The 26,888-nt window shown below is 45.6% G+C and overlaps 1 protein-coding gene across 2 annotated transcripts in view; it reads right to left on the minus strand.

Annotated features, from left to right (window-relative positions):
• RFC4 (replication factor C subunit 4) overlaps window positions 1-26,888 on the minus strand; it is a 140,972-nt gene that overhangs the window by 67,894 nt on the left and 46,190 nt on the right. For both annotated transcript variants that reach the window (XM_077487883.1, XM_077487882.1), the window contains exon 4: window positions 2,431-2,510. In XM_077487883.1, coding sequence (XP_077344009.1) covers window positions 2,431-2,510 — 80 coding nt within the window. The remainder of the gene's footprint in view (window positions 1-2,430; window positions 2,511-26,888) is intronic.

Consider the following 26,888-nt stretch of genomic DNA (forward strand, 5'->3'; position numbering starts at 1 on the left):
CTAATGGTGTCCCCCATTTGGGCAATCCACTCACCCAGCGCCGGAGGCTCGGTCGCTTTCCAATGCCAAAGAATCATCTTACATGCTTGGAACAGGGCCCTGGCCACGGCCTGTCTACTATTGTCCCCGTTGTCTAGGATCCCGCGTAGACACGGTTTTGGGTCTGTGGGTATGGTAGTCTGAAACACTCTGTTAATAGTGTCCAGTACCCCTGTCCAGAATAAGTGCAGTTTGGGGCATCTCCACAACAGGTGGATCAAATCCCCGTGATCTCTCGCGCACCTGGGGCAGCCTGAGTCCTGTCGCACCCCCATCCTAAACAGTCTGTCAGGTGTGTATTGTATTCTGAGCACAATATAGAATTGAGATAGCTGCTGGGCCACATTTACCAAACAATATTGTACTGCCTCCTCCCATTGCTCATCCTCAAATGTACCGAAATCCCTCTTCCATTTATTTAATGCAGCCTGCGGAAAGCCTCCGAGGCAGGCATTAAGGACCATAGAGTAAGTTCTAGAATTAAAGCCCTGGAACTGTGATACGTTAGCCATAGATCGAAAGATCTGGGTCATTGAAAGAGTCCACAGGGTCCTCTCAGCCTGCGCCTTCACTGCATGTTGCAGTTGTAGGTAGTAGAAGAGCATGGACTGTGGGAGGTGAAATCTCTCCCTCAAATCGGGGAAGGGAGTCAGCCTCCCTGCTGTAAAAATTTGTCCCAAATGCGTGACCCCCATATCTCTTCCACCGTGCACCACAATCCAGCAATAATAGCTCCTCATAGTGCCTATTCTCCCATATTGGGCTGTACTCAGTGAAGCCCTCCACCCCCTGCAGTTTTCGAAGTTTATTCCAGATTTTCTGCATAAGAGTGTAAGTGGGCAATCGTTTGTTTGATTTTGCATAAGCGAAGGTCGAGGGTACATCGCCATAGCCGGAAGCCAAGCACATCAGGGCCCTAATTGGTTCCAAACATATGGTCCCCTCCACTCCTCCCGTCCCTTCTGGCATAGCCCTGGCTATATGCTGTGCCTGCGCTGCCAGGTAATAGGCCCAATGAATAGGGAGGGCAAGACCCCCGTGCCACCTTGGACTTTTGTAGTTGTTCTAATTTTATCCTTGGGGGTTTATCTAACCAAATGAAACCTCTAAAAATTGAGTTGATAATGCGAAAAAACTTCAGAGGAATTACCATAGGGGTATTGTGCAGAATATATAGAAGTTGGGGCATAAAGATAATCCTTATCAGGTTGACTCTTCCGACCAGAGACATCTTAAGACAGGACCAATTTTTGGTTTTGTCTCGAATTCTATTTAATAGTGGGGTCAGCTTAAGTGAGATATAGTCAAGTGGTTCCGACATGACCTGTATACCCAAGTACTTCATACCCGTGGACGCCGGCACGTCATGTATTATCCGACCTCCACTGTCCGGATTGGCATCCAGCAGCAGCAGGGAGGATTTGGTCCGATTTATGGTCAGTCCTGAATAAACTCTAAACTTTCCTATCGTTTCCATAGCCTCCCGCAGGGAATCAGATGAGTCTCCCAGGAGTAGCATGGTATCGTCTGCGTATAACATGATTTTTTACCACACTGTAAAACACCACAAGAACACAGCAAACAATTGTTTGCTGTGTGTCCCATTTACACTGCAACAAAGCCCGAAACTGCTTTGCAGTATGCAGCATTTTATCGCAGTGCACTTTACAAAGCCGCATGGCACTGTACAGCAGGGCAGCGCATCATCACACTGCTATACAACGCCATGAATGAAGTATACTTTTGTCCACTTCAAATAAAGTGTGGACAAAAAAAAGGGAGCTGTGTGATGCACTGAATCACGCACCGCACCTTACCACAGCCGGGAATAGATAAGCTGCTGGAGGTGTAAAGCACTCCAGCATCTGTTCTTGCATGAATTCTCTGTCAGTCTCTGAGTGTTAATCCCCTTCGCAATAAATTGACAGGAAATGCAAATTTCAATCAGCACCCGGTAGCCCCACTACTGCCCAATGATGTTTTCAGAAAGCTATGTACAGCAGCCTTGCTGAGAAAACACACAGAAATGTTGCTGGGTCAAAATAGGGTATGTAATATATAAACAAAGCTTTATATATACATCTTATTAGCATGTTGATAAAAGAGAAGGAATAGCCAGGGAAGGTTAAAATATAAGCAGATTCAACTTTGGCTTTAATGTATTTTCTAATACAGAGATTTACATTCAAGCCGTAAAGGAAAACTGTATTATGTGCAGGTTATACACTATAACTAGTTTCATTAGATATGTATTTAACAGCTAAGCAAATACCTATCAATCTTCTCATACACAGAGGGAGCAGCAGACAATGGCCGAAGCAGAATGTTGCATTATCAGCACAGATTCAACAAGTAGTCTAAATTTGCCATTTACTTTCTATTGTTACATACCCATATAACTCCCTGGCCGCTGCCAAAATTGTGGATGTTTTTCCAGTTCCGGGTGGCCCATAGAATAGAAGATTAGGCAGCTGGCAAAGCAAATAAAAGAACCCAGAGTAAGCAAACATTAGCTATGCAGACAAAAATCTACCTCTATCATGGACAAATTTATATAAATTATGCAATATGTGTACAGAAGGTGCATTATGCTATACATTCTTAAATAGGAAGTAAAGGCAATTTTTTTAAAAAAAAAACACCCTGTAAGGCAAAGGCATAATGAGCTAGTATGCATAGCATACTAGCTCATTATGAATAACTTACCTGAGAACCAAGCCCCTGAAGCAGTCCTCAGTCTCAGGAGTTAAAGTGATGCCACTACAGACAGTTGCAACCCTGAATTGAGTGAGAACTCGGGTAAGCACAAAGGGTGGGTTGATTGGGCATACTGCTACCTAAAATTTTTAACTTCTAAAAGGTAAAAAATGTTTAGGCTTTAGAACCAGTTTAAAGTGGTTGTAAACCCTTACAACCAACTTTGACCTACAGGTAAGCCTAGATTAAAGGCTTACCTGTAGGTCCAAGAAATATCTCCTAAACCTATACGGTTTAGGGGGTATTTACCCGAAGACAGCTATCCCGGAGCGACTTCCGGGTCTTGCGGCTCTGGCGCTGTGATTCGCCTGAGACGCAATGACGCCACTCCCGCACATGCGCGTGGGAGCAGACACTCGCAGCATATTGCCGCGATCTGCGGCCTGCCCAGTGCGCATGCGCCGTAGACCGCGGTGGCTGTGTTCGGGTAAATACCTCCTAAACCGTATAGGTTTAGGAGATATTTCTTGGACCTACAGGTAAGCCTTAATCTAGGCTTACCTGTAGGTCAAAGTTGGTTGCAAGGGTTTACAACCACTTTGGTTCTAAAGCCTAAACATTTTTTACCTTAGAAGTTAAAATTTTTAGGTAGCAGTATACCCAATCAACCCACCCTTTGTGCTTACCCGAGTTCTCACTCAATTCAGGGTTGCAACTGTCTGTAGTGGCATCACTTTAACTCATGCTTCTCTCCAGATATACAAGAGAGCACTTACAAAGCTGCATATCAAAAGCATTCCCAGTACATTGGAATAGTACAACAAAGCATTCAAAGTGGTATACTTACCACCAATGTGAAAAACTTGGAAGAGGTTTAAAAAGGATACTTAACCACTTTCAGACCGGACCATTTTGCTGGTAAATGACCAGAGGTCTTTTTACAATTTGGCACTGCGCTGCTTTAACTGGTAATTGCGCGGTCATGCAATGTTGTACCCAAACAAAATTTGCGTCCTTTTCTTCCCACAAATAGAGCTTTCTTTTGATGGTATTTGATTGCCTCTGCGATTTTTATTTTTTGCGATATAAACGTAAAAAGACCGAAAATTTTGAAAAAAAATGATATTTTCTACTTTTTGTTATTAGAAAAATCCAATAAACTCAATTTTAGTCATACATTTAGGCCAAAATGTATTCAGCCACATGTCTTTGGTAAAAAAAAAGTCAATAATTGTATATTAATTGGTTTGCGCAAAAGTTGTCACATCTACAAACTAAGGTACGTTTTCTGGAATTTACGCAGCTTTTAGTTTACAACTGCCTATCTCATTTCTTGAGGTGCTAAAATGGCAGGGCAGTTCAAACCCCCCCCAAATGACCCCATTTTGGAAAGTAGACACCCTAAGTAAATTGATAAGTGGCATAAGAGCCCATTGAATATTTTATTTTTTTGCCTCAAGCGATTGAATAATGACAAAAAAAAATTTTTTTTATTTTTTTTTTCACAAAGTTGTCACTAAATGATATATTGCTCACACATGCTATGGGCATATGTGAAATGACACCCCAAAATAAATTCTGCTGCTTCTCCTGAGTACGGGGATACCACATATGTGGGACTTTTTGGGAGCCTAGCCGCGTACGGGGCCCCGAAAACCAAGAACCGCCTTCAGGTTTTCTAAGGGCGTAAATATTTGACTTCACTCCTCACTACCTATTACAGTTTTGAAGGCCATAAAATGCCAAGATGGCACAAAACCCCCACAAATGACCCCATTTTAGAAAGTAGACACCCCAAGCTATTTGCTGAGAGGCATGTTGAGTCCATGGAATATTTTATATTTTGCCACAAGTTGCGGGAAAATTACAAACTTTTATTTATTTATTTTTTTTTCACAAAGTTGTCACTAAATGATATATTGCTCACGCATGCCATGGGCATATGTGAAATGACACCCCAAAATAAATTCTGCTGCTTCTCCTGAGTACGGGGATACCACATATGTGGGACTTTTTGGGAGCCTAGCCGCGTACGGGGCCCCGAAAACCAAGCACCGCCTTCAGGCTTTCTAAGGGCGTTACAGTTTTGAAGGCCATAAAATGCCAAGATGGCACAAACCCCCCCCAAATGACCCCATTTTGGAAAGTAGACACCCCTAAATTTAGGGGTACACTAGTGAGACTAGGTAATAAATGGCGGGTGCCCTGAAACTATAAAAAAATAACTAACCAACCAGCGTCACCTGTAACAGTTATATGGTGATCACTGGTGAAAGGGTTAACTAGGGGGCAATCAGGGGGCTTTATGCGGTAGTATATGGGGGTCCCTGGCGCTATAAAAAGCTGCGGCGAACCTAAATACCTACCTGCCTAACTAGCGTCACCTGTGACACTAATACAGCGATCAGAAAAACGATCACTTATTAGGCTGGGTTCACACTGGAGCGATGCGGGAACGCCACGAATCCGCAGCGGGTTCCCGCATCGCATGCCTCCCGGCGGCAGTTCACACTGCCCTATGCGAACTGCTGGGAGTGTCAGTGAAATGTTAATGACACCCCCAGATCAGTTCGCATATCGCAGTGCGATCTGCAAACTCGGATCGCATGGTGTGAACACCCATGCGATCCGATTCTGCTGCGGAACAAAAAAAGGGTCCCGTGCGAGTTTGCGGCGGGTGCGGCACGAATTCAGCCATACTATCTGTATGGCTGAACTCGAATCGCACAGAGATCGGATGTGATTTGCACTGCAGTGCGGTGCGAATCACATCCGTTCTCATAAACCGCTGCAATGTGAACCCAGCCTTAGTGACACTGGCGACGGGGGGTGATCACGGGGTTAAACCTTTATTGGGGGGGTTAGGGGGGTACCTTAGAACTAAAGGGGGCTAACCCTAACTGCCCTAACAGTTATTACAGTCACAAATGACACCAATGCAAAAAAAATAAAAAATGACATTGGTGTCACTGTGACTGGGGGGGCAGGGGTAATTGGGGGGGGTGATCGGGGGGGGTGATCGGGGGGGTGTGAGTGTGCCTGGCATGTTCTACTGTGTAGTGTCGTGTTGGTGCAACTCACCGATCCTCTCTCCTCGGCGTCGGAACGAAAAATACCGACACGGAGGAGAGATTACATCACTTCCTCTCCTGTGTTTATATTACAGGAGAGGAAGTGATGTCACGGAGCATTTTCATTCGTCGGGAGTGATCGCGAGGGGGTGGCCATGAATGAATGGCCGTCCCCTCGTCCGGGATCGCTCCCGAACGAATACCGACCGCCGCAGGCACCGGGCGGGGGCCCGATCGGGCCCCCGACCCGCGGGCAGGCAAGGACGTACATGTAAGCCCTTATGCCTGCCCGTGCCATTCTGTCGACGTACATCGTCGTGCAGCGGTCGGGAAGTGGTTAAAGTGGGGTGCCCCCTAAAAAAAAAAAAATTAAAGTCGGCAGCTACAAATACTGCAGCTGCTGACTTTTAATAATCGGGCACTTACCTGTCCCAGGGTCCAGCGATGCGGGGGAACGAAGCCCCCCCTCGTTCCCCTGCTCCGCTCACTGCTCCGTCATTCTTACTGTGGGCATCCGGATGTGGCTTCACAGCCAGGCAACCACTGCGCATGCGCGAGCTGCGCAGGGAGCCGTACAGTCATCTGGGACATGTGACGAAGAAGGCAGACTACAGGCATTTCGAGTTGAGTACATTTCCCCCCCCCCCCCCCCCCAATTATTTTTTATTTTTAAGAATTTTTAACTATTTTTTTATTTTTTGGTGGCAACACCACTTTAACACCCGGTTTCATTTACATTATCCCTTCTATTTCTGTAAATAGCTGATGGCACTGTAATTATTTTAAGAAAAAAGAAACATCGAACGACTTTTTTCCTAAACCAAATACAGCCGTCACATGACCCAGCTCTCTCCTAGCCTGTCTGTAGAACAGTGGCAGAAGGAGCTTCTAGTTCTCTAATGGTCACATGTTCAAAACAAAAATAGATATCAATAAACAGTTTTAAATTGTCATACAAATATTTACACAAAATCAAATATATATATATATATATATATATATATATATATATATATTTTTTTTTTTTTTTTTTACAATAACATGGTGTGGGCGGATTTCTGCCAGTCACAGGCTGTGTAACACCCCATTGCGTTTATCTGGCTAGTGGGCATGGAGGAGGGGGGCGGAAATGGGCTGTCATATACCACTGTGTATACAACCACATGTGCGACTCTATAGTCACATGGACTGCACAGATGTTATAGGGAGGAAATGCTCAGCATAGAAACTCACTGGAAACCGAGCATGTGAAGAGTTGCTACCGCAGCTGCAGAATCCCTAGCTGAACTGGGGACATGAACAGAAGGGGGAGATAGAGAGCAGCGGGATCAACCAAATTTTCTAGAAGAATACAGAAAATTAATCTGATAGTGACTTAGTATGATCATATAATACACCATTTATTGTTTTTATTTTTTTATGTGGGTTTAGTGACACTTTAAGCTAGCCAAAGATGGGATGATGTCCACTCAAGAACAGTGGGCAGAGGTGGCTGTCTGTTATTTGTAAGTGCTGAGACCAGCTGATGATCCTCAGACGAAAGAAAGATTGGCCAGGTCACATGGACATTTTCCAGTGTTTGGAAAAATAGGAATTTTAAAAACAGCTTGCCTGTAAAATCCTTTTCTTTGAAGTACATCACAGGACACAGAGCCATAGTAGTTACTATGTGGGTTGTAGGCCACTTTCAGATGATGGACGCTGGCATGTCTAAGCCCTTGTACACACGGTCAGAGATTCCGACAACCAAATCCGTCGGATTTTGTCCGAAACTGTTGCATACACGCGGTCGGACAAAGTTGTCGGAAAATCCGACGTGATTACATTATTGCGTTACGACGGGACTACGTTCACGCTAGTAGCCAATAGCTTGGTGTAGGAATTTGAGCATGCGTGGCACTTTGTCCGATCGGAATTCTCTACACATGATCGGAGTATGTCCGATTGGAGCATTTTGTCTGAAAATTTTACCAACAAGTTGGAAAACTTGGTCCGTCGGATACTCCGATGGAAACAGTCCGATGTAGACCACACACAGTCGGAATATCCGACAAAGCAGTCCGATCGGACACATTCCGTCGGAATCTCCGACCGTGTGTACAAGGGCTAAGACAAAAAGTGCACTTCCTATACAACCTCTCCCACTACTGGGAGTACCTCAGTTTTGTAGCCAAGCAATACACATGTATACCAAAGAAAGGACTTTACAGGTAATCCGGTTTTCTTTTCATACATAGGGGAAACAGAGCCATAGTACTATGTGGGATGTCCCATAGCAATGGCAACTGAAGGGAGGGCGACACAACAAAAAAAAATTAGGATTTTAATAACAGCTTACCTGTAAAATCCTTTTCTTTGATGTACATCAGGGGACACAGCACCATAGTAATTACTATGTGGGTTATAACGAACCAACAGGTGCTGGACACTGGCACACCCCTAAAGGCGTGTACTCCCCTATATAACCCCTTCCATTAAAGGGAGTCCTCAGTTTTGTAGCCAAGTAATACAAGTGTATCTCAAAGAAGGGAGGGACCTCTGTGTCCCCTGATGTACATCAAAGAAAAGGATTTTACAGGTAAGCGGTTATAAAAATCCTATTTTCTTTTCTTACATCAGGGGGACACAGAGCCATTGTAATTACTATGTGGTATGTCCCATAGCAATGGCAACTAAAGGGGGGAGACAGAACAAAAACAGGAGGTCAGAGGACACATACTGCAGCCTGCAGTCTACTGCGCCCAAAGGCAATATCCTCCTGACCTTTAATATCCATTTGATAAAATCTACGTATGAACCGAAGACCAAGTCGCGGTCTTACAGATCTGAGACATAAAGGCCCAATGATGCACCACCCAAGAGGCACTAATCGCCCTGGATGAGTGTGCTCTTAACATGAGAAGGAACAATTTTCTTCTTTAAGCTGAAGCTTGAACAATCACTTGACAAATCCATTTGGATAATAGTGGATCTTGACGCTGCCTGTCCACATCTTGGACCCTCTGGCAGTACAAACAAAACCTGTGTTTTGCGAACTTGAGCGGTCGCCCTTAAATAGACTCTGATCGCTCTTACTACATCAAGCGAATGTAGTGCTTTCTCTTCCCCAGATTAAGGCTCTGGGGAAAAACAAGGAAGAATATCTTGGTTAAAATTAAAACCTGTTACCACTTCGGTAGCAATTCAGGATGAGGACATGAAACCACTTCATCCTTATGCATGATTAAATATGGCTCTTACAAGAGAGCCACTAGTTCCGATACTCTTCTAGAAATGGCAACCAGAAAAGATTATCTTTCTTGTCAAAAGAACCAAGGAAATGACTTGTGAAGGTTCAAACAGCTGATTCAGCAAAGCCAATAAGACCAATTTTAAATCCCAAGGATTTAGAGGTGCCGTGATAAGGGGAATAAACAGTGTTACTCCCTGAATAAGCTACGCACTAAGGGTGGGAAGCAAGAGGCCATAGGAAAAACACAGACAAGGAGGGGATCTGGCTCATGATAGACGTCAAGGCCAGCTTTATTTCAGATCCCATATGTAGGAAATCAGGAATCCTGCCTATGACATACTTCCTGGGGTGCCAACACCTGGATCCACACAAAGAAACCTATGCCTTCCAGACTCTAAAGTAAATGATTCTGGAACCCGGCTTCCTGACAATAGTCAAAGTAGACACTACCAAAAGGAGATCACCCACGATCTTTTATAGGGTGGGATTCAACAGTCAAACCTGTTAAACTTTTCGTCCATAAGGTAGGATGAAATACCGGACCTTGTGCAAGAAGGCCTGGCTATAATGGCAGAGTCCGAAGGACTCCTACTGCCATCCTTATGATCTTGGTAAATCAAGATCTTCTGGGACCAACTGGGGCCGCCAAAATCACCTCCTTTTGTTCCTGCTTAATCCTGCGGAGAAGACGCAGAAGTAGCAGAACTGGAGGAAACGCATAGATCAGTGAAAACTGATCCCATGGGAAGACTAATGCGTCTGTTCTGCCTGCTAGCGGACCCCTTGTTCTTGACAAAGTTGTCGACCTTGTTGATGAATCTGAACGTGACTAGGTCCATGTCCAGAATACCCCATCTGACATATCGCTAGGAAGAGGTCGGGATGAAGAGATCATTCGCCCGGAAATAATTGTTGGCGACTCAAGTAGTACGCCTGAAAAATGAAAATTGCCGATAGGCAAGGAATGTTGTGTTCTGCCCAAGCTAGAAAATTATTTACCTCTTTTTTGGGCTGCACGACCTCTCGTGCCCCCCCTGGTGATTGATGTAAGCCCCCGCTGTGGCCTTGTCAGACTGAATCCTGACAGGACAGTCCCGTAGTCTGACTGCCAAGATTCTCGGGCCTGAAACTTCCACAAAAAAAGAAAAAAGTTGATAGGCAAGGTCCTCTAACCTGGACAGAATCTTCTTCCAGGGCTGCTCCTCCCCAGCCTAGAAGGCTTGCATCTGTTAACACCTTCCAGGATGAACACCTGAGACTGAATGATCTATTAAAAGTAGATCTTCTAATAGGCTAGGACCACTATGCCTTGAGCCCTTAATCTGGCTAAAGGAGGTGTCATAATTTTTCCCAACAATCGTGGTGCTGTGGCTAAGCCGAATGGCAGGGCCACAACTGAAAAGGTCATTATATATTTCAAAACCGCAGAAATTTCTGGTAAGCTGGAAAATTTAGCACATGGAGATATGCAACTCCCCTCCTTGGAGGATGGGCACAATCGATCGAATTATGAAAGGATCGGATGTTTAAGTGCCGATTCAGATCTTCGAGATCTAGACTGGGTCTTACCCCTCTGTTTGGTTCTGGAACCTTAAAAGGTTTGAGCCAAAAAAACCCTGTTCCACTAAGGGAACCTCTGAAATCACTGACTGGGATAACAGCTGATCTAGAGGCCAGAAAGAGAGACTTTTTTTCCTCTGGATCCTTAGGAACATTCTCCAAGGGGACGGAAACTGCCCCATCAGCAGCCCAAGGATCCCACAGGCAACACCCAAACAGGGACCCGAACCCCGGACCCTCAGATCAAAAGCCGATAGAGCTATCCGGGCTCATGGAACTCTAGTCGTAACCTAGAGAAGAAATTGAAGAAATCCCTCTGCTCTTGACATTGTTCCTGCAAGATCTTGAGAATCACAGGACCTTTTCCCTCACCCGAACGAGTGGAGGTGCTCCTTCATGAGAAGGTTTTAGCATTCTGCTTTGTGGGCTTTCTGCCCCAAGAACCTGGTGCTGGCGTTGGGGACTTTCCCTTGAACCTGACGATTGAGATCATCGAGACTGCTTAGAGGCAGCATGATAAAAGGAGAAATGTTTGAATCTCTTTTTACTGGTAAAGAGAGCTTTACCCTTTTGGATGTACTTATCAATGCTAAATAGCCGTACCCCAGGAAGGGAAACAAACTGGCTAAGAGGTTTCACTTGGTGCTTTGGCTGATCAATATTTCAGCCACAGAACTCTGCGAGAATGCACTAATCCAAGCATAAGCCATAAGGCTTAAACAATAGAGTCTTTCATAGCATCTACTGTGAGACATAGTGCGTCTAATACACCAGCCCATTGCCGGGCCTTCTGATCAGGCAGACTTTCAGGTATCTCCACAAACTGTTCCTTAACCCTTTGAAGTCCACATTTTTCAATGTGTTAGCCTGACTCAAAATGTGCTCCACCAAAATGGTTGAGCAGACGTTAAAGTGTTAATGGACTGAGATACACCAATTGCAGCAAGAACCGGCTGCGCTACTTAACTGCATAAGGCATCTTGTCTTTAAAAGGAAGTTCCAACTTTAATTTGCTGGATCCTTTAACATCAGTGCATTATCCACTGGACATATGAGACTCTGCTCACTGAGGAGATTGCAGCATCAATTGCTGGTACCCCCCCCCCCATTTTCTTCATAGAAATGTTCGCATTCAGAATACATAAGCTAGGCATGAATAGGAAAAAAACATCCCCAGGTGGGGAAGGTTCTAATGAACCTAATTAGAGGCAGATACCTTAAGAGCCTGTGCTGCAGGCAACGGAAGGGTTAAGTAAGGGAGTACACAAATACCTGACTTGTGAAGCTACTCCTTCCATACTAGGATCCTCCGAAGAAGAAAAATAAGTGTCTTCCAATATTTGGGAAGATCTACCTGATCCCCAGCCTCCTGCACCTTAACAAAAGGGCCCTGAGGACTAGATGGGAATCTGCTATGTTTAGTTCTACTATGGAGAGACATCATAGCATTAATCTTCTTTCAAGTTTTTAAATGGTAGAAGAAAAATAACTGTTGTATGATATATACAGGGACTGAAGTGTTCTACCCCTGATGGCTCAATCTGACTAGCCGTATCCCTCTCAGAGAAGGATGACGACAATCTTTGGAAATGCATTTAGTTTACACCATTCATAGCCTGAAGCATAAAGCAGAGGCACTATGCAAAAGAATGTGCGTTGCTAGGCTATAGTTCAGCACCATTAGCTGCTCTTAACCCTAGCTACAGTAAAGTATAACGTGTCAAAGGATTAAGCCTGTGTACACTAACCTGACCAAGCCATCCACCTGCTCTGTCCCTCCACAGCCAGCAGCAGCTTTCACACATACAGCGCTGAGACCAGCTTCCTCTATGTGTGGCTGGCGTTAGCAACACCCCCCGTTTCCTTTTCGAGGAAGGTGTTTTCCTGCTCTTAGTGGCGTCCTGTGGACCTGCAAGCATGGTGGTGGGTAAATCCTCCGCCGAGCAGCCACGGTCTGCCCTTTGATAAAAAAAAAAAAAAACATTTTTTTCTTCAAAAGAAGAGGCAAATACTCTGGCATGTCCCCCGAAAGGGAATGAAGCCAATCTGGGGGCACAGGAGGAGACCAGACCCCCCTTTTCTTACCAGGGGGTCTGGTCAGGATGGAGGAGAGGAGAGTGAAGGCTTCTGCCGTTTCCAGCGTCAGGACGGTGAGTGCTCAATACAGCCCCCAGTGGTAACACAAAGGCATGACAACACTATACATAGAAGGATAAATTCCTGAGAAAATCTCCCTTACCTTATCCTCGCAGCAGGGTTTTATCAGGGATAAAGACCCAATCTTCACCCTTCACGGTAGGCTCCAAGATCTTATAGGAAACGGGGAACCTCAGGTTATCTCACAATACTGGACCTGCGACAGCACCCTGCCAGTAAAAACTTTATGGCCTCACTACCAAAAAGTGCTGGATCCCAGGGCCCAGCTCTCTAAAGATAAGCGTTTGCAAAACCATATTTCTTCAGACACTAGGCCCAGGTACCATTCATTTAACCTATGAAAAGACATCAGAATGATTCCGGTCAGCATGGCTAGCCCTCATCAAGGATTACTACCCGTGGAGCTCAGCACATCTTTACTGGTGACCAACACCTTAGACACGGGGGAAAAAACTGAGGACTCCCAGACTAAGTAAGGTCTTAGGGCGTGCCAGTGTCCAGCACCTGTCGATCCGATATAACCCACATAGTAATTACTATGGCTATGTGTCCCCTGATGTAAGAAAAGAAATGTAGGGCATTAAGAGACTAGATGACTCATTGCAGCCTGCAGTACACTGCGCCCAAAGGCAATATCATTATGACCTTTTACATCGATTTGAGAGAATCTGGTAAATGTATCAACTGACGAGCAAGTTGCGGCCTTGCAGATCTGAGCCATGGAGGCCTGGTGATGCACCGCCCAAGAGGCATTAACAGCGCTGGTGGAATGCGCTTTAACATGAAAAAGGAAGAACTTTCTTCTTTAGACCATAAGCTTAAATAATCACTTGACAAATCCATTTGGAATTAGTAGATTTTGACGCTGCCTGTCCTCTTTTAGGACCTTCTGGCAGTACAAACAAAACATCTGTTTTGCGAATCTGAGCTCTCACTACATCAAGGTAATGTAGCCACTTCTCTTCCCTAGATCGAGGCTCTGGGAAAAAGAAAGGCAGAACAATATCCTGCTTTAAATGAAAACCTGCGACTACCTTTGGTAGGAATTCAGGATGAGGCCGCAATTCACCCTTATCCTTATGAATTATAAAATATGGCTCTTTACAAGACAGAGCAACCAATTCCAATACCCTTCTGGCAGAGGATACGGAAACCAAAAAGATTATCTTTCTCGTCAAAAGAACCAAGGGAATATGTCATACAGGCTCAAAAGTCTGTTTCTGTAAAGCTGAAAAGACTAAATTCAAATCCCAAGGTTTCAGGGGTGCCCTGATGGGAGGATTCATTTGTGTTACCCCCTGAATAAAGCTATGAACCAGAGATGGAGAAGCAAGAGGCCGTTGAAAGAATACTGATAAGGCAGAGAGCTGGCCTTGATAGTACTTAAGGCCAGTTTAATTTCCAATCCCATCTGCAGGAATTCAAGGATCCTACCCATGACATGCTTCCTGGGGTGCCAACCCCTGGATCCACACCAGGAGACATATGCCTTCCAGACTCTATAGTATATGATTCTGGAGGTCGGCTTCCTAGCATTAACCAAAGTAGACACTACTGAAGGAGATAACCCACGGTCCTTTAGAATGTGGGTTTCAATAGCCAACCCGTTAAATTTAGCATTTGTAAGGTAGGATGGAATACCGGACCTTGTGCGAGAAGGTCTGGCCACAACGGCAGGGTCCCCTACTGCCATTTTTATGATCTTGGCAAACCAAGATCTTCTGGCCACCAGATTCAACTCTTTCCCTTCCTGCTTGATCCTGCGAAGAAGACGCGGAAGAAGCAGAATTGGAGGAAAGGCATATATCAGTGAAAACTGATCACATGGAAAGACCAAGGTGTCTGTTCCGAATGCCAACGGTTCCCTTGTCCTTGACGCAAATAAAAAATGCAGATAGGCAAGGAATGTTGCTTTCTGCCCAAGATAGAACATCACCTCCTTTTGGGCTGCATGACTTCTTGTGCCTCCTTGGTGATTGATGTAAGCCACAGCCATGGCATTGTCAGATTGAATCCTGACAGGACAATTTCATAATCTGAGTATCCAGGCCTCTAGGGCCAGACTTCCCACCCGAATTTCTATTATTTTAAAGGGTAAGGTCCTTTCTGACTTGGACCACTTCCCCTGGACAGAAGCCTCTTCCAGGACTGCTCCCCAACCTAGAAGGCTCGCATCCGTAGTTACCACTTTCCAGGATACTGATTGAAAGGATTTTCCCTGTTGAAGATTGCTGGATATCAACCAGCAATTCAGGCTCGGACGTACCTCGGGGGATAAGCGCATTGGAAAGTCCAAAGCCTAGACCTTCTTGTTCCAGGTCGACAGATTGGTGTTCTGCAGCAGTCTTGAATGAAACTGCGCATAAGGAATGGCCTCAAAAGGAGGCCACCATCTTCCCTAACAATTTCATGCACAGCTGAATGGAAGGATTTCTCTTTGCTTTGATGAGTCAAATCAGGTCCTTTATGGAGCCGATTCTTGTCTGGGGTAAGAATATCTTCTGTTGAATGGTATCTATGATCAGCCCCAAGTACAGTAATCTCCTTGACGGCTTTAAGAAGGATTTTTCTAGGTTGAGAATCCAGCCTAGGAATTCTAGGTATTTTACGGCTGAGATTAAATAGTAGATTGATCTACTAAATGTAGATCGTCTAGGTAGGCTAGAATTGTTATACCCTGAGCCCTTAACCTGGCTAAAGGAGGCGCCATGATCTTTCTGAACACTTTTGGTGTGGTGGCTAGACCAAACGGCAGAGCCACAAACTGAAAATTAGGTTTTTCTAACTCGAAGCGTAGAAACTTCTGATGAGCGGGAAATATTGGCACGTGGAGATAGGCATCTTTGATAGATTGGAATGGATATTCAAGTGTCAGTTCAGATCCTTGAGATCTAGAATGGGTTACCTCCCAGTTTGGTTTTGGTACCGTGAAGAGGTTTGAATAAAACCCTGCTCTTCTGTGGGAACCTCTGATATAACCTTCTGAGACCAGAGATGATCCGGAGCCAGAAAGAGACTTTTCCCTGGATCTTTGGGAACGTTTGATTTTAAAAAACGGGGAGCCGGGAATTCTCAGAACTCTAGTTTGTAAGCTCGAGAAATTGAGGAAGCCAACCATCTGTCTTGACAATGCTCCTGCCAGATCTTTGAAAATTGTAGAAGCCTTCCCCGAGCGAGCGGGGGCGCCCCTTCATAAGGAGGCTTTACTATTTTGCTTTGCGAGCTTCCTGCTCCAAGTCCTCTTTTGGCCCTGGGACTGCACCTGAGGTCTTCCTCTTGAGCTCGGCGGTGCAGGCCGTCGAGACAGTCTGGAGGCAGATGCTCATGGCACTGGAGAAGATGCACGTTTAAAAAGGAAAAACATTTAAACTTCTTCTTTACTGGTAAAAGAGAACTTTTCCCAGTAGAAATCCTTTGGATATACTTGTCAAACAACCGTCCGCCAGGAAATGCCAAACTGGCCAAGAGCTTTTTACATGGCGCTTCAGCTGACCAATTTTTCAACCATAGGACTCTGCGCATATGTACCAGCCCTAGCATAAGCCGTGAGGCTTGAATAATAGAATCTTTCATAGCATCCACCGTAAAACATAGTGCTTCTGATATGCCGGCCCATTGCTGGGCCTGCTAATCAGGAATAATCTCGAGTATGTCCACAAACTGGTCCTTTATGGACCGAGATACTCCAATTGCCGCAAGAGCCAGCTACACCACTGAACTTGCAAGAGCAATGTTGTTAAAAAGAAATTCCAACTTTTTATCTGTTGGATCCTTCAACATTTGTGCATTGTCTACAGGACAAGTGAGGTTTTTATTTACCGAGGATATCGCAGCATCAATTGCAGGAATCCCCCATTTCTTATAGAATTCCTCCTCCATAGGATAAAGTATAGAAAACTTTTTTGGAGGAAAAAACTGTTTATCTGGGTGTTCCCATTCAGAATACATATGCTTTTTTTTTAGCCATGAATGGCTAGGAAAGGCATCCACAGACTGGGGAGGCTTTAGTGAACCCAAAGCAGAGATGGGCTCATCAATAGACGGCGCTACAGGCAGTAAAAAAGTTTAGCAAACAAACTTAGTAAGGGAGTGTACCAACAGTGTTTCTTGTGAGACTGCCCCCTCCATATTAGGATCCCCGGAAGAGACATCAGCATCTTCCTGATCCTTTGAAAGAACTTGATGATCCCCTGCTCCTTGCTCCTCAGTATGAGGGCCCTGAGCAATAAACGAGGATCTGCTATGCTTGGACCCACTATGGGACGCGAACATAGCATCAATCTTCTGTTCAACATTTAAAATGGTAGAAGAAAAAAAACCTCCTGAGTAATAAATATAGGGGCTGAAGTGTCCAGAGCTGCTGCAACACCAGTCCCCCCTGATAGCTCACTCTGACCAGCCGCATCACTCTCAGAGGATGACATTTTCTAAGTAACAATGTGTCAAAGGAAATGCCCGTGTCACCAAACCTGATAATGTCACCTCTTTTGCTTGAGTGTTCCTCCACTAGCACACAGTGTGCTTTTAGAAACTTGCCTCCTCATGCACCTGGCACCAGAAAACGCAGACGCCGCTAAGCCCTGCCTACGGCTCTACCCCCATTTTAAAAAAAAGGGTTTTCCCGCGCGAACGGCGGACTACAGGTCCTCTCAGACCTTCAGAGAGCATGGTTTGGGGGGTTACAAGCCACCACGCGGCACGCTGATCCCACTCCCCTTTTTAAAAAAAAAACAAATCCGAGCGCTTTTACCCCACAAAGGGGGAGAATACCAGCATAGGGGGGTGATAGGCAGGGAGACAAACCCCCCCCCTTTAAGCTTACCGGAGGATCTCCTGCTCGGCTGCAGGAGGAAATATTTTGGCTTCTGACAAAGTGCTGTTTCCAGCATAAGGCAGTGAGTGCTCAATACAGCCCCCCAGTGGTGACACGTAGCCATGACAACATTATTATGTTTAAAGGAGACATTCATAAGAAAATTCAAAAAGATTTCTTACAAAACTCCACTTACCTTTCCTGCCGCAGGGTTTTCTATGGTAAACCAACAGACCCAATCTTCCCCCTTCACGGTGGGTTCCATTAAACCTTCAAGAGCTGGGGATCCTTGAGGAAACCCACAATCTTGGACCTGCAACAGCACCCTGCCAGTAAAAATTTAATGGCCTTACTACCAAAAAGTATTGGATCCCAGGGTCCAGCTCTCTAAAAAGAGAAGCATTCATAGGCAAAAACCATTCAATCTGGCCAAAAAAAGACACTCTGAATGGATCCGGTCAGCATGGCTAGCCCCAGAAAGGATTGCTCCACTGGAGCTCAGCACAGCACATCTTTAATCGTGACCAACACCTTAGATACTGGCGAAAAAAATTGAGGTACTCCTTGTAGTGGGAGGGGTTATATAGGGAGTGCACTTTCTGTCTTAGGGTGTGCCAGTGTCCATCACCTGAAAGTGGCCTATAACCCACATAGTAACTACTATGGCTCTGTGTCCCCTGATGTATGAAAAGAAAAGTGCCTGCTCAGTAACGAATGCTTCCAACAAGTTACCTCTTAATTACTCAAGTGCAACATTAAACGGTTTGACTAGTGTGAAAAAAAACATCCAGCAGCCAGGCTGGGTGCTTCTGTCAAGATATATAGCTTCCGCCAGTCTGGATCCAGGAACAAAGGTATTATACCCGAGCATCCAAGACTAGACAACAATGCAAAACTAGAACTCACTCTATTGAAAAATGTCTGTCACGGTCTCTGCCGCCCCCCCCCCGTTTTCCTGCACCCCCAGAGCTCTGCCCGTCATCCCCTGCATGTGATTCCCCACTGCCCACTCACCCCATTGCCTTCCCCGGTGCCCATACGTAGAACTCAGTGTTGGGCGCCAGGGAGCTGCCCCCTGCTGTGTCAGCATCCTCTTCTTCCCAGCTAGGAGCCAGGTCTGCCTCCCCACTGCGCCTGCATGTGGATTTACCACATTCAGGCTACCTGCCCATCGCCACGCACAGCCCTCTCCTGTCCCCATGGGCACAGCGCAGCTCCACTCTTCCCGCTCTCCGTGCCTGCTGGGGGGACAAAGGCTGCGCTCCCTGTGCGGGCCCAGAGTAAAGGGTCAGGGCTTGTTACCGTGGCAAGCCGACGCCAGACCAGGGGTTGCCTAGACACCAGCACACGCCCCAGCTCTGGAGATAAATACTGGAGCGGGGCTCCGGAGATAAGAGACCCCATCCTGGCTCCTGCTCTCTCCTGCTCTTCACTGCCAGCTAGTGCAGTCCTGGGCTACAGCCAGAGACTCCACACCATCCACCTCGTCAAAGCTACCAAGCCTGTCAACCGTGCATACTCCATCCTGTGAGCGGATTAACCCTGTACCCGCCTTCCCTGTGTGCCATGCTGTGAGGGGATTAACCCTGTGCCTGCCAGTAGAGTGACTCTTTGCTTATCATAACTCTGCCATTGTGTGCCCAGAACTGTGTAGAGATTACCCTTTGTCTGCTAGAACTCGCCAGAACTCGGTTATACCCTGCGAGTCCAGCCTGTTGCAGATTACTCTTTACCAGCCGGAACTCTACTACTCCCCGCTGTGCATCCGCCCCTGCATTTCTGACTCTTGCTTTTGCCAGTCTGCAATTCCAGCTACCTGGCTGCCAACCTCTCTACCGTTCAATAAAAGCTTTGTGGGTGCTCCTACTCTCTGCGTGTCTGTTCAACCTACACCACAAGGACCTGACAGCATGGATGTTCTTCAGCCAGAGGCAGAACACACTCCCTCTGCTTCCCAAGTACCAGGAGCCCCTGAATCGCCTGGTATGAGGAAATGGCCATCCTGGGTCCCAAAGCCACCTTGGAGGTCAGGCGGGAGGCCATCCGGAGAAGTCATGACAGTTAAACCCTGGGATGCCTCCGAGAACAAGTCTCTCCCCAGCCCGAGAGTCCTTGGACCTGACCAACCAAGGGTGACTCATAAGGACGCTAAGCCCTTTTGTGAAGCTACAGGGGACGTGAGAGGGTTTCTCCAGGACTTCGAACATCTATGTCAACTACTGGATGTGCCCCATGTAGACTGGGTGCGTCAACTGGTCGGCCTGCTGGAAGGGGGTGCAGCTGCCACATACCGGACAATGGACACCCAATGGAATCAGGACTACCATAGGGTCAAACAGACTGTGCTACAGCAGTACACTATAACCCCAGAAACCCACCCCATATAATTCCAGGACCTTCCTTGTCACTAATTCATCCTTCAAAATGTGTGCACACAAGATATCCTGGGCCTGTCGGCGCTGGCTGGAGGGAAAACAGGCCCTAACCCTATTCAGGCCTTTCTATAGGAGTAGTTCTATAACCAATGTCCCGCCAAAGTGCGAGAGTGGGTGAAGGAAAGGAACCCTGCCACACTCGCTTATGACATGCACCGCTCTCTCGTTCACTCTTGTGAGAGATTGCCAGGAAGGGGGGGGGGGGGTGAGTCACAAGAGGGCCAATGAAAGCTGCAGAGTAAACAAGCAGCAGCTTCAGCTGCTAGAGCTGCACAATTAATCGTTAAAAAAATCGTGATCTCAATTCCTCCCCCCCCCCAATCTCTCCTGCAGAGGTTGCCGATTCTTTCCTATAAACAAGTGGAGAAACTATCTGCTCACTCAGCTGTCAAAAGAAAGCATTTGGGCAGTCTGCAAAGTTTTTAACTTGCAATGTTGTAATTAAGCTTCCATCTTAGAGCAAAAGGGATAGTACTTCTGGCAGTCTGCCAAGTTTTCAACAAGTGTAAATGCAGGAAGTTTAACCACTTAAAAGGCAAAATCTTTTTCTGACACTTAAGTTAAAATCAATATTTTTTGCTAAATACTTGGAGCCCCCAAACATTATTTATATATATATATATATATATATATATATATATATATATATATATATGTATATATACACACACACACATATATACACACACTTTAGCAGAGACCCTAGGGAATAAAATGGCAATTGCTGTAATATTTTATGTCACACTGTATTTGCCCAGCGGTCTTTCAAAAGCAATTTTTTGGAAAAAATACACTTCAATGAAAAAAAACAAAAAAACAAACAAACACAGTAAAGTTAGCCCAATTTTTCTTTTTGTTTTAATGTGAAAGATGTCATGCCGCGAGAATCCTGAGAGAATCGTGATATAGCTTCTAAGCAAAAAAAAAAAATAATGATTCTCATTTTAGCCAGAATCGTGCAGCTCTATCAGCTGCCACAGTCAAAATGGATGTAGCCAAACTTAGTGGAGGGAGATTTCTGCAGCATATTTGGCAAGTACAGAATCACAGTATATATAAAATACTACGCAAAGTGGTTGGAGGGAAGCTTCAGCGTAGCAAAGATGTTTTTATTTCAAATTATGTGAGCAGTCTGCAGTTCTTCTTTAAGGTTTGAATATGCATGTCAGACACAGATTTAGCCGTGATTAAATTCGATTTAGTTTTAGTCTGGACTAAAATGCCATTTTAGTTTTAGTCGTATTTTAGTCAACTAAAGTAGTATTAAAGAGGAAGTAAACCCTGATGGGTTTACTTCCTCTTTTTTTCCCTGCAAAGGTAAAGCATAATGGACTACTATGCATCGCATAGTAGCTCATTATGTGTCACTTACCTGACACAGGAGCCAGCGAAGTCGCCGCTGTCCCCTGTAGTCCGCCGCATCCATCTTGCTGGTGGCGTCTCGCAGCTCCGACGAATCACAGCGGCGAAGCCGCGATGACGTCACTCCCGCGCATGCGCACGGGAGTCGCGTCTCGCAGCTCCGCCGCTGCCATTCGGCGAAGCCGCGATGACTCACTCCCGCGCATGCGCACGGGAGTCGACAAATTAGGCAAATCCATTCTTGGACTTGCCGCATGCGCCGTAGACAGCGGTGCCCATTTTCGGGCAAATATCTCCTAAACCATATAGGTTTAGGAGATATTGCTTGGACCTACAGGTAAGCCTTAATCTAGGCTTACCTGTAGGTCAAAGTGGTTTGAAAGGGTTTACTTCCTCTTTAATTTAGTAGACAAAAACCTTTTGGTCAACAAAATGAACACTGCCTAATAGCCAAGCAGACATTCTTCCTAATACAGGAAATGTGTTACTGGCCAGATCCCCAAGTGAAAACAGTAGCCAATCACTGCAAGCGCTAATCGGTGTGCTCTGGCGGAGACAGTCTTCCTGTCAGAATACAATAGCACAGTGGGAGCGAACACCAAATCAACATCACTTGTGTTAGTACAGTGATCTGCCAGTTTTTTTTTTTTCATTTGATCTGTCTAATATAAAAAAATAAAAAATAAAAGAAGAGGATGATAAGGTTGTATAGGAAAAACAACACTTTCCAGTCACTCTGCATACAGCACACCCTAAGGCTAGGTTCAAAATGCATTTTTTTGTGCGATTTGCAGATAAACACTACAGCCATTTAACATTATTTCCTATGGGACACTTTAACATCTATGCGTTTTTCAGTCACTGTTTTTGGAAAGTTTCAGGGACTTTACTGCAGCAGATTGCGTTTTGACTGTAATAGGAAATCAATGGACTTGCACCAAAAATCTAAGGTGTTGCGGTTTTGTTTTCGAATAGGATAGGCTCTTAAACTGTGAATAGCAGTTGTTAAGGAGCAGGCAGCCGTTGCTTCCTTAACAACCGATGACTCATTAGATGTCTGCAGGATTCCCCCCCCCCCCCCCCCCCCCACAGCGGAATGTAAACCCAAAAGAATGGGCAGCATTAAAAAAAAAAACTGCTTGGGGTCCCCCCCAATCCATAGAAAGCCCTTCAGGTCTGGTATGGATTTTAAGGAGAACCGCACGTCAAAACAACATAAAAATGTAAAAAATAAAAAATGGTGTGGAGTCCCCCAAAATCCATACCAGACCCTTATCAGAGCATGCAGCCCGCCCACCAGGAGAGGGTGGGGGGCGAGCGAGCTATTGGTCTTTCTAAACGCTGGCAGCCTTATAGCGTCCTAGGTGCTACCTTGTCTTACTCCGTGTGCCTCAACACCACCTGTCATGTCTGAATGTAGCTCATACTCCTTTGCTCTATATTATTAATAGTAAGAATTCTGACAAGCAGAATAGTGAGAAAGTGAAGCTACAGTCATAGGTCCTTTACAACAGAAGAATAGAAAAAAAAGCTGCAATAAAAGGTAGAATTTAACAGTGCAAGTTGTTCAAAACTTTTGTTTTGGAACAAATAAAATGTAAACAGTGTATAGCCTAGGAACAGGAATCCTAAACTATCTAAATATAATTGTAAATTCTGATATATGAGAATTAGCATATTGCACTACAGTAGTTATTAACCATTACAACAGTTTTATCCCAGTGCTCTGTAAAATTAATCTGAAGCCTAATATTACAACAGGCATTTACATATGGTCTGCTAAGCTTGCCCAAATGTCTTGGGTAACCAAGCACTGTATTTATAGAGCACACTAAGCACAGTCAGTTCAGCTCAATATGATTCACTGCTAGCACAGTGAGAATACTGATGACTGCTACACATAAATGTCATTTACCACTTGACCACTGGTCACTTAAAGTGGTTTGTAAACCCTTACAAACCACTTTGACCTACAAGGTAAGCCTAGATTAAGGCTTACCTGTAGGTCCAAGCAATATCTCCTAAACCTATATGGTTTAGGAGATATTTGCCCGAAAACGGGCACCGCTGTCTACGGCGCATGCGCCGTAGACAGCGGCGCGCATGCGCACTGAGCGCGGCATTTCCAAGAATGGAGCTGCCGCGCGCGTCGACTCCCGTGCGCATGCGCGGGAGTGACGTCATCGCGGCTTCGCCGAATGACAGCGGTGGAGCTGCGAAACCCACCAACAAGATGGATGTGGTGCGACTACAGGGGAGCGGTGACTTCGCTGGCTCCTGTGTCAGGTAAGTGACACATAATGGGCTACTATGCGATGCATAGTAGTCCCATTATGCTTTGCCTTTGCAGGGAATGAAAGAGGAAGTAAACTCATCAGGGTTTACTTCCTCTTTAAACACCCCTAATAACCAGACCAATTTTTCAGCTTTCGATGCTCTCACTATTTGAATGACAATTACACTGGACCTATATGAAATTTTTGTTCTTTTTTTCACACAAATAGAGCTTTCTTTTGGTGGTATTTAACCACTTTCAGACCGGACCATTTTGCTGGTCAATGACCAGAGGTCTTTTTACAATTTGGCACTGCGCTGCTTTAACTGGTAATTGCGCGGTCATGCAATGTTGTACCCAAACAAAATTTGCGTCCTTTTCTTCCACAAATAGAGCTTTCTTTTGATGGTATTTGATTGCCTCTGCGATTTTTTTTTTTTGCGATATAAACGTAAAAAGACCGCAAAATTTGAAAAAAAAAATTATTTTCTACTTTTTGTTATTAGAAAAATCCAATAAACTCAATTTTAGTCATACATTTAGTCCAAAATGTATTCAGCCACATGTCTTTGGTAAAAAAAAAAAGTCAATAACTGTATATTTATTGGTTTGCGCAAAAGTTGTCACATCTACAAACTATGGTACGTTTTCTGGAATTTACGCAGCTTTTAGTTTACGAATGCCTATCTCATTTCTTGAGGTGCTAAAATAGCAGGGCAGTACAAAAACCCCCCAAATGACCCCATTTTGGAAAGTAGACCCCCTAAGGAAATTGATAAGTGGCATGTTGAGCCCATTGAATATTTAATTTTTTTGCCTCAAGCGATTGAATAATGACAAAAACAATTATTATTTTTTTTTTTTACACAAAGTTGTCACTAAATGATATATTGCTCACACATGCCATGGGCATATGTGAAATGACACCCCAAAATAAATTCTGCTGCTTCTCTGAGTACGGGATACCACATATGTGGACTTTTTGGGAGCCTAGCCGCGTACGGGCACCGAAAACCAAGAACCGCCTTCAGGCTTTCTAAGGGCGTTACAGTTTTGAAGGCCATAAAATGCCAAGATGGCACAAACCCCCCCCAAATGACCCCATTTTGGAAAGTAGACACCCCTAAATTTAGGGGTACACTAGTGAGACTAGGTAATAAATGGCGGGTGCCCTGAAACTATAAAAAAATAACTAACCAACCAGGTCTCACCTGTAACAGTTATATGGTGATCACTGGTGAAAGGGTTAACTAGGGGGCAATCAGGGGGCTTTATGCGGTAGTATATGGGGTCCCTGGTGCTATAAAAAGCTGCGGCGAACCTAAATACCTACCTGCCTAACTAGCGTCACCTGTGACACGAATACAGCGATCAGAAAAACGATCACTTATTAGGCTGGGTTCACACTGGAGCGATGCGGGAACGCCACGAATCCGCGGCGGGTTCCCGCATCGCATGCCTCCCGGCGGCAGTTCACACTGCCCTATGCGAACTGCTGGGAGTGTCAGTGAAATGTTAATGACACCCCCAGATCAGTTCGCATATCGCAGTGTGATCTGCAAACTCGGATCGCATGGTGTGAACACCCATGCGATCCGATTCTGCTGCGGACCAAAAAAAGGGTCCCGTGCGAGTTTGCGGCGGGTGCGACGCGAATTCAGCCATACTATCTGTATGGCTGAACTTGAATCGCACAGAGATCGGATGTGATTTGCACTGCAGTGCGATGCGAATCACATCCGTTCTCATAAACCGCTGCAATGTGAACCCAGCCTTAGTGACACTGGCGACGGGGGTGATCACGGGTTAAACTTTATTGGGGGGGTTAGGGGGGTACCTTAGAACTAAAGGGGGCTAACCCTAACTGCCCTAACAGTTATTACAGTCACAAATGACACCCGCCGGGTGATCAGGGGATAAACCTTTATTAGGCAATAAATGGTGGGTGCCTGAAACTAAAAAAAATAACTAACCAACCAGGTCACCTGTAACAGTTATATGGTGATCACTGGTGAAAGGGTTAACTAGGGGGCAATCAGGGGGCTTTATGCAGTAGTATATGGGGGTCCTGGCGCTATAAAAAGCTGCGGCGAACCTAAATACCTACCTGCCTAACTAGCGTCACCTGTGACACTAATACAGCGATCAGAAAAACGATCGCTTATTAGGCTGGGTTCACACTGGAGTGATGCGGGAACGCCACGAATCCGCGGCGGGTTCCCGCATCGCATGCCTCCCGGCGGCAGTTCACAATGCCCTATGCGAACTGCTGGGAGTGTCAGTGAAATGTTAATGACACCCCCAGATCAGTTCGCATATCGCAGTGCGATCTGCAAACTCGGATCGCATGGTATGAACACCCATGCGATCCGATTCTGCTGCGGACCAAAAAAAGGGTCCCGTGCGAATTTGCGGCGGGTGCGCAAATGGCTGAACTCGAATCGCAGAGATCGGATGTGATTTGCACTGCAGTGCGGTGCGAATTACATCGTTCTCATAAACCGCTGCAATGTGAACCCAGCCTTAGTGACACTGGCGACGGGGGGGGGTGATCACGGGGTTAAACCTTTATTGGGGGGTAGGGGGGTACATTAGAACTAAAGGGGGCTAACCCTAACTGCCCTAACAGTTATTACAGTCACAAATGACACCAATGCAAAAAAAAAAAAAAAAAAAATGCAATTGGTGTCACTGTGACTGGGGGGCAGGGGTAATTGGGGGGGTGATCGGGGGGTAAAGGGGGGGGTGAGTGTGCCTGGCATGTTCTACTGTGAAGTGTCGTGTTGGTGCAACTCACCGATCCTCTCTCCTCGGTGCCGGACGAAAAATACCGACACGGAGGAGAGATTACATCACTTCCTCTCCTGTGTTTACATTACAGGAGAGGAAGTGATGCAATGCGTCAGGAGCGATCGCGAGGGGGTGGCCATGAATGAATGGCCGCCCCCTCATCCTGGATCGCTCCTGCACGGATACCGACGCCCGCTGGCACCGGGGGGGCCCGATCGGGCCCCCCACCCGCGGGAAGGCAGGGACGTACATGTACGCCCATATGCCTGCCCGTGCCATTCTGTCGACGTACATCGTCGTGCGGCGGTCGGCAAGTGGTTAATCACCGCTGGGTTTTTTATTTTTTGTGCTATAAAAGAAAAAAAATACAGAAATTCTGTAAAAAAATGAAATTTTCTTTGTTTCTGTTATAAAATTTAGCAGATTAGTAATTTTTTCTTCATAAATTTTGGTCAAA

The sequence above is a fragment of the Lithobates pipiens genome, unplaced genomic scaffold, assembly GCF_037356315.1.
Source record: "Lithobates pipiens isolate NorthernLeopardFrog02 unplaced genomic scaffold, aLitPip1_a1.2 Scaffold_18, whole genome shotgun sequence".
Classification (NCBI taxonomy): Eukaryota; Metazoa; Chordata; class Amphibia; order Anura; family Ranidae; genus Lithobates; species Lithobates pipiens.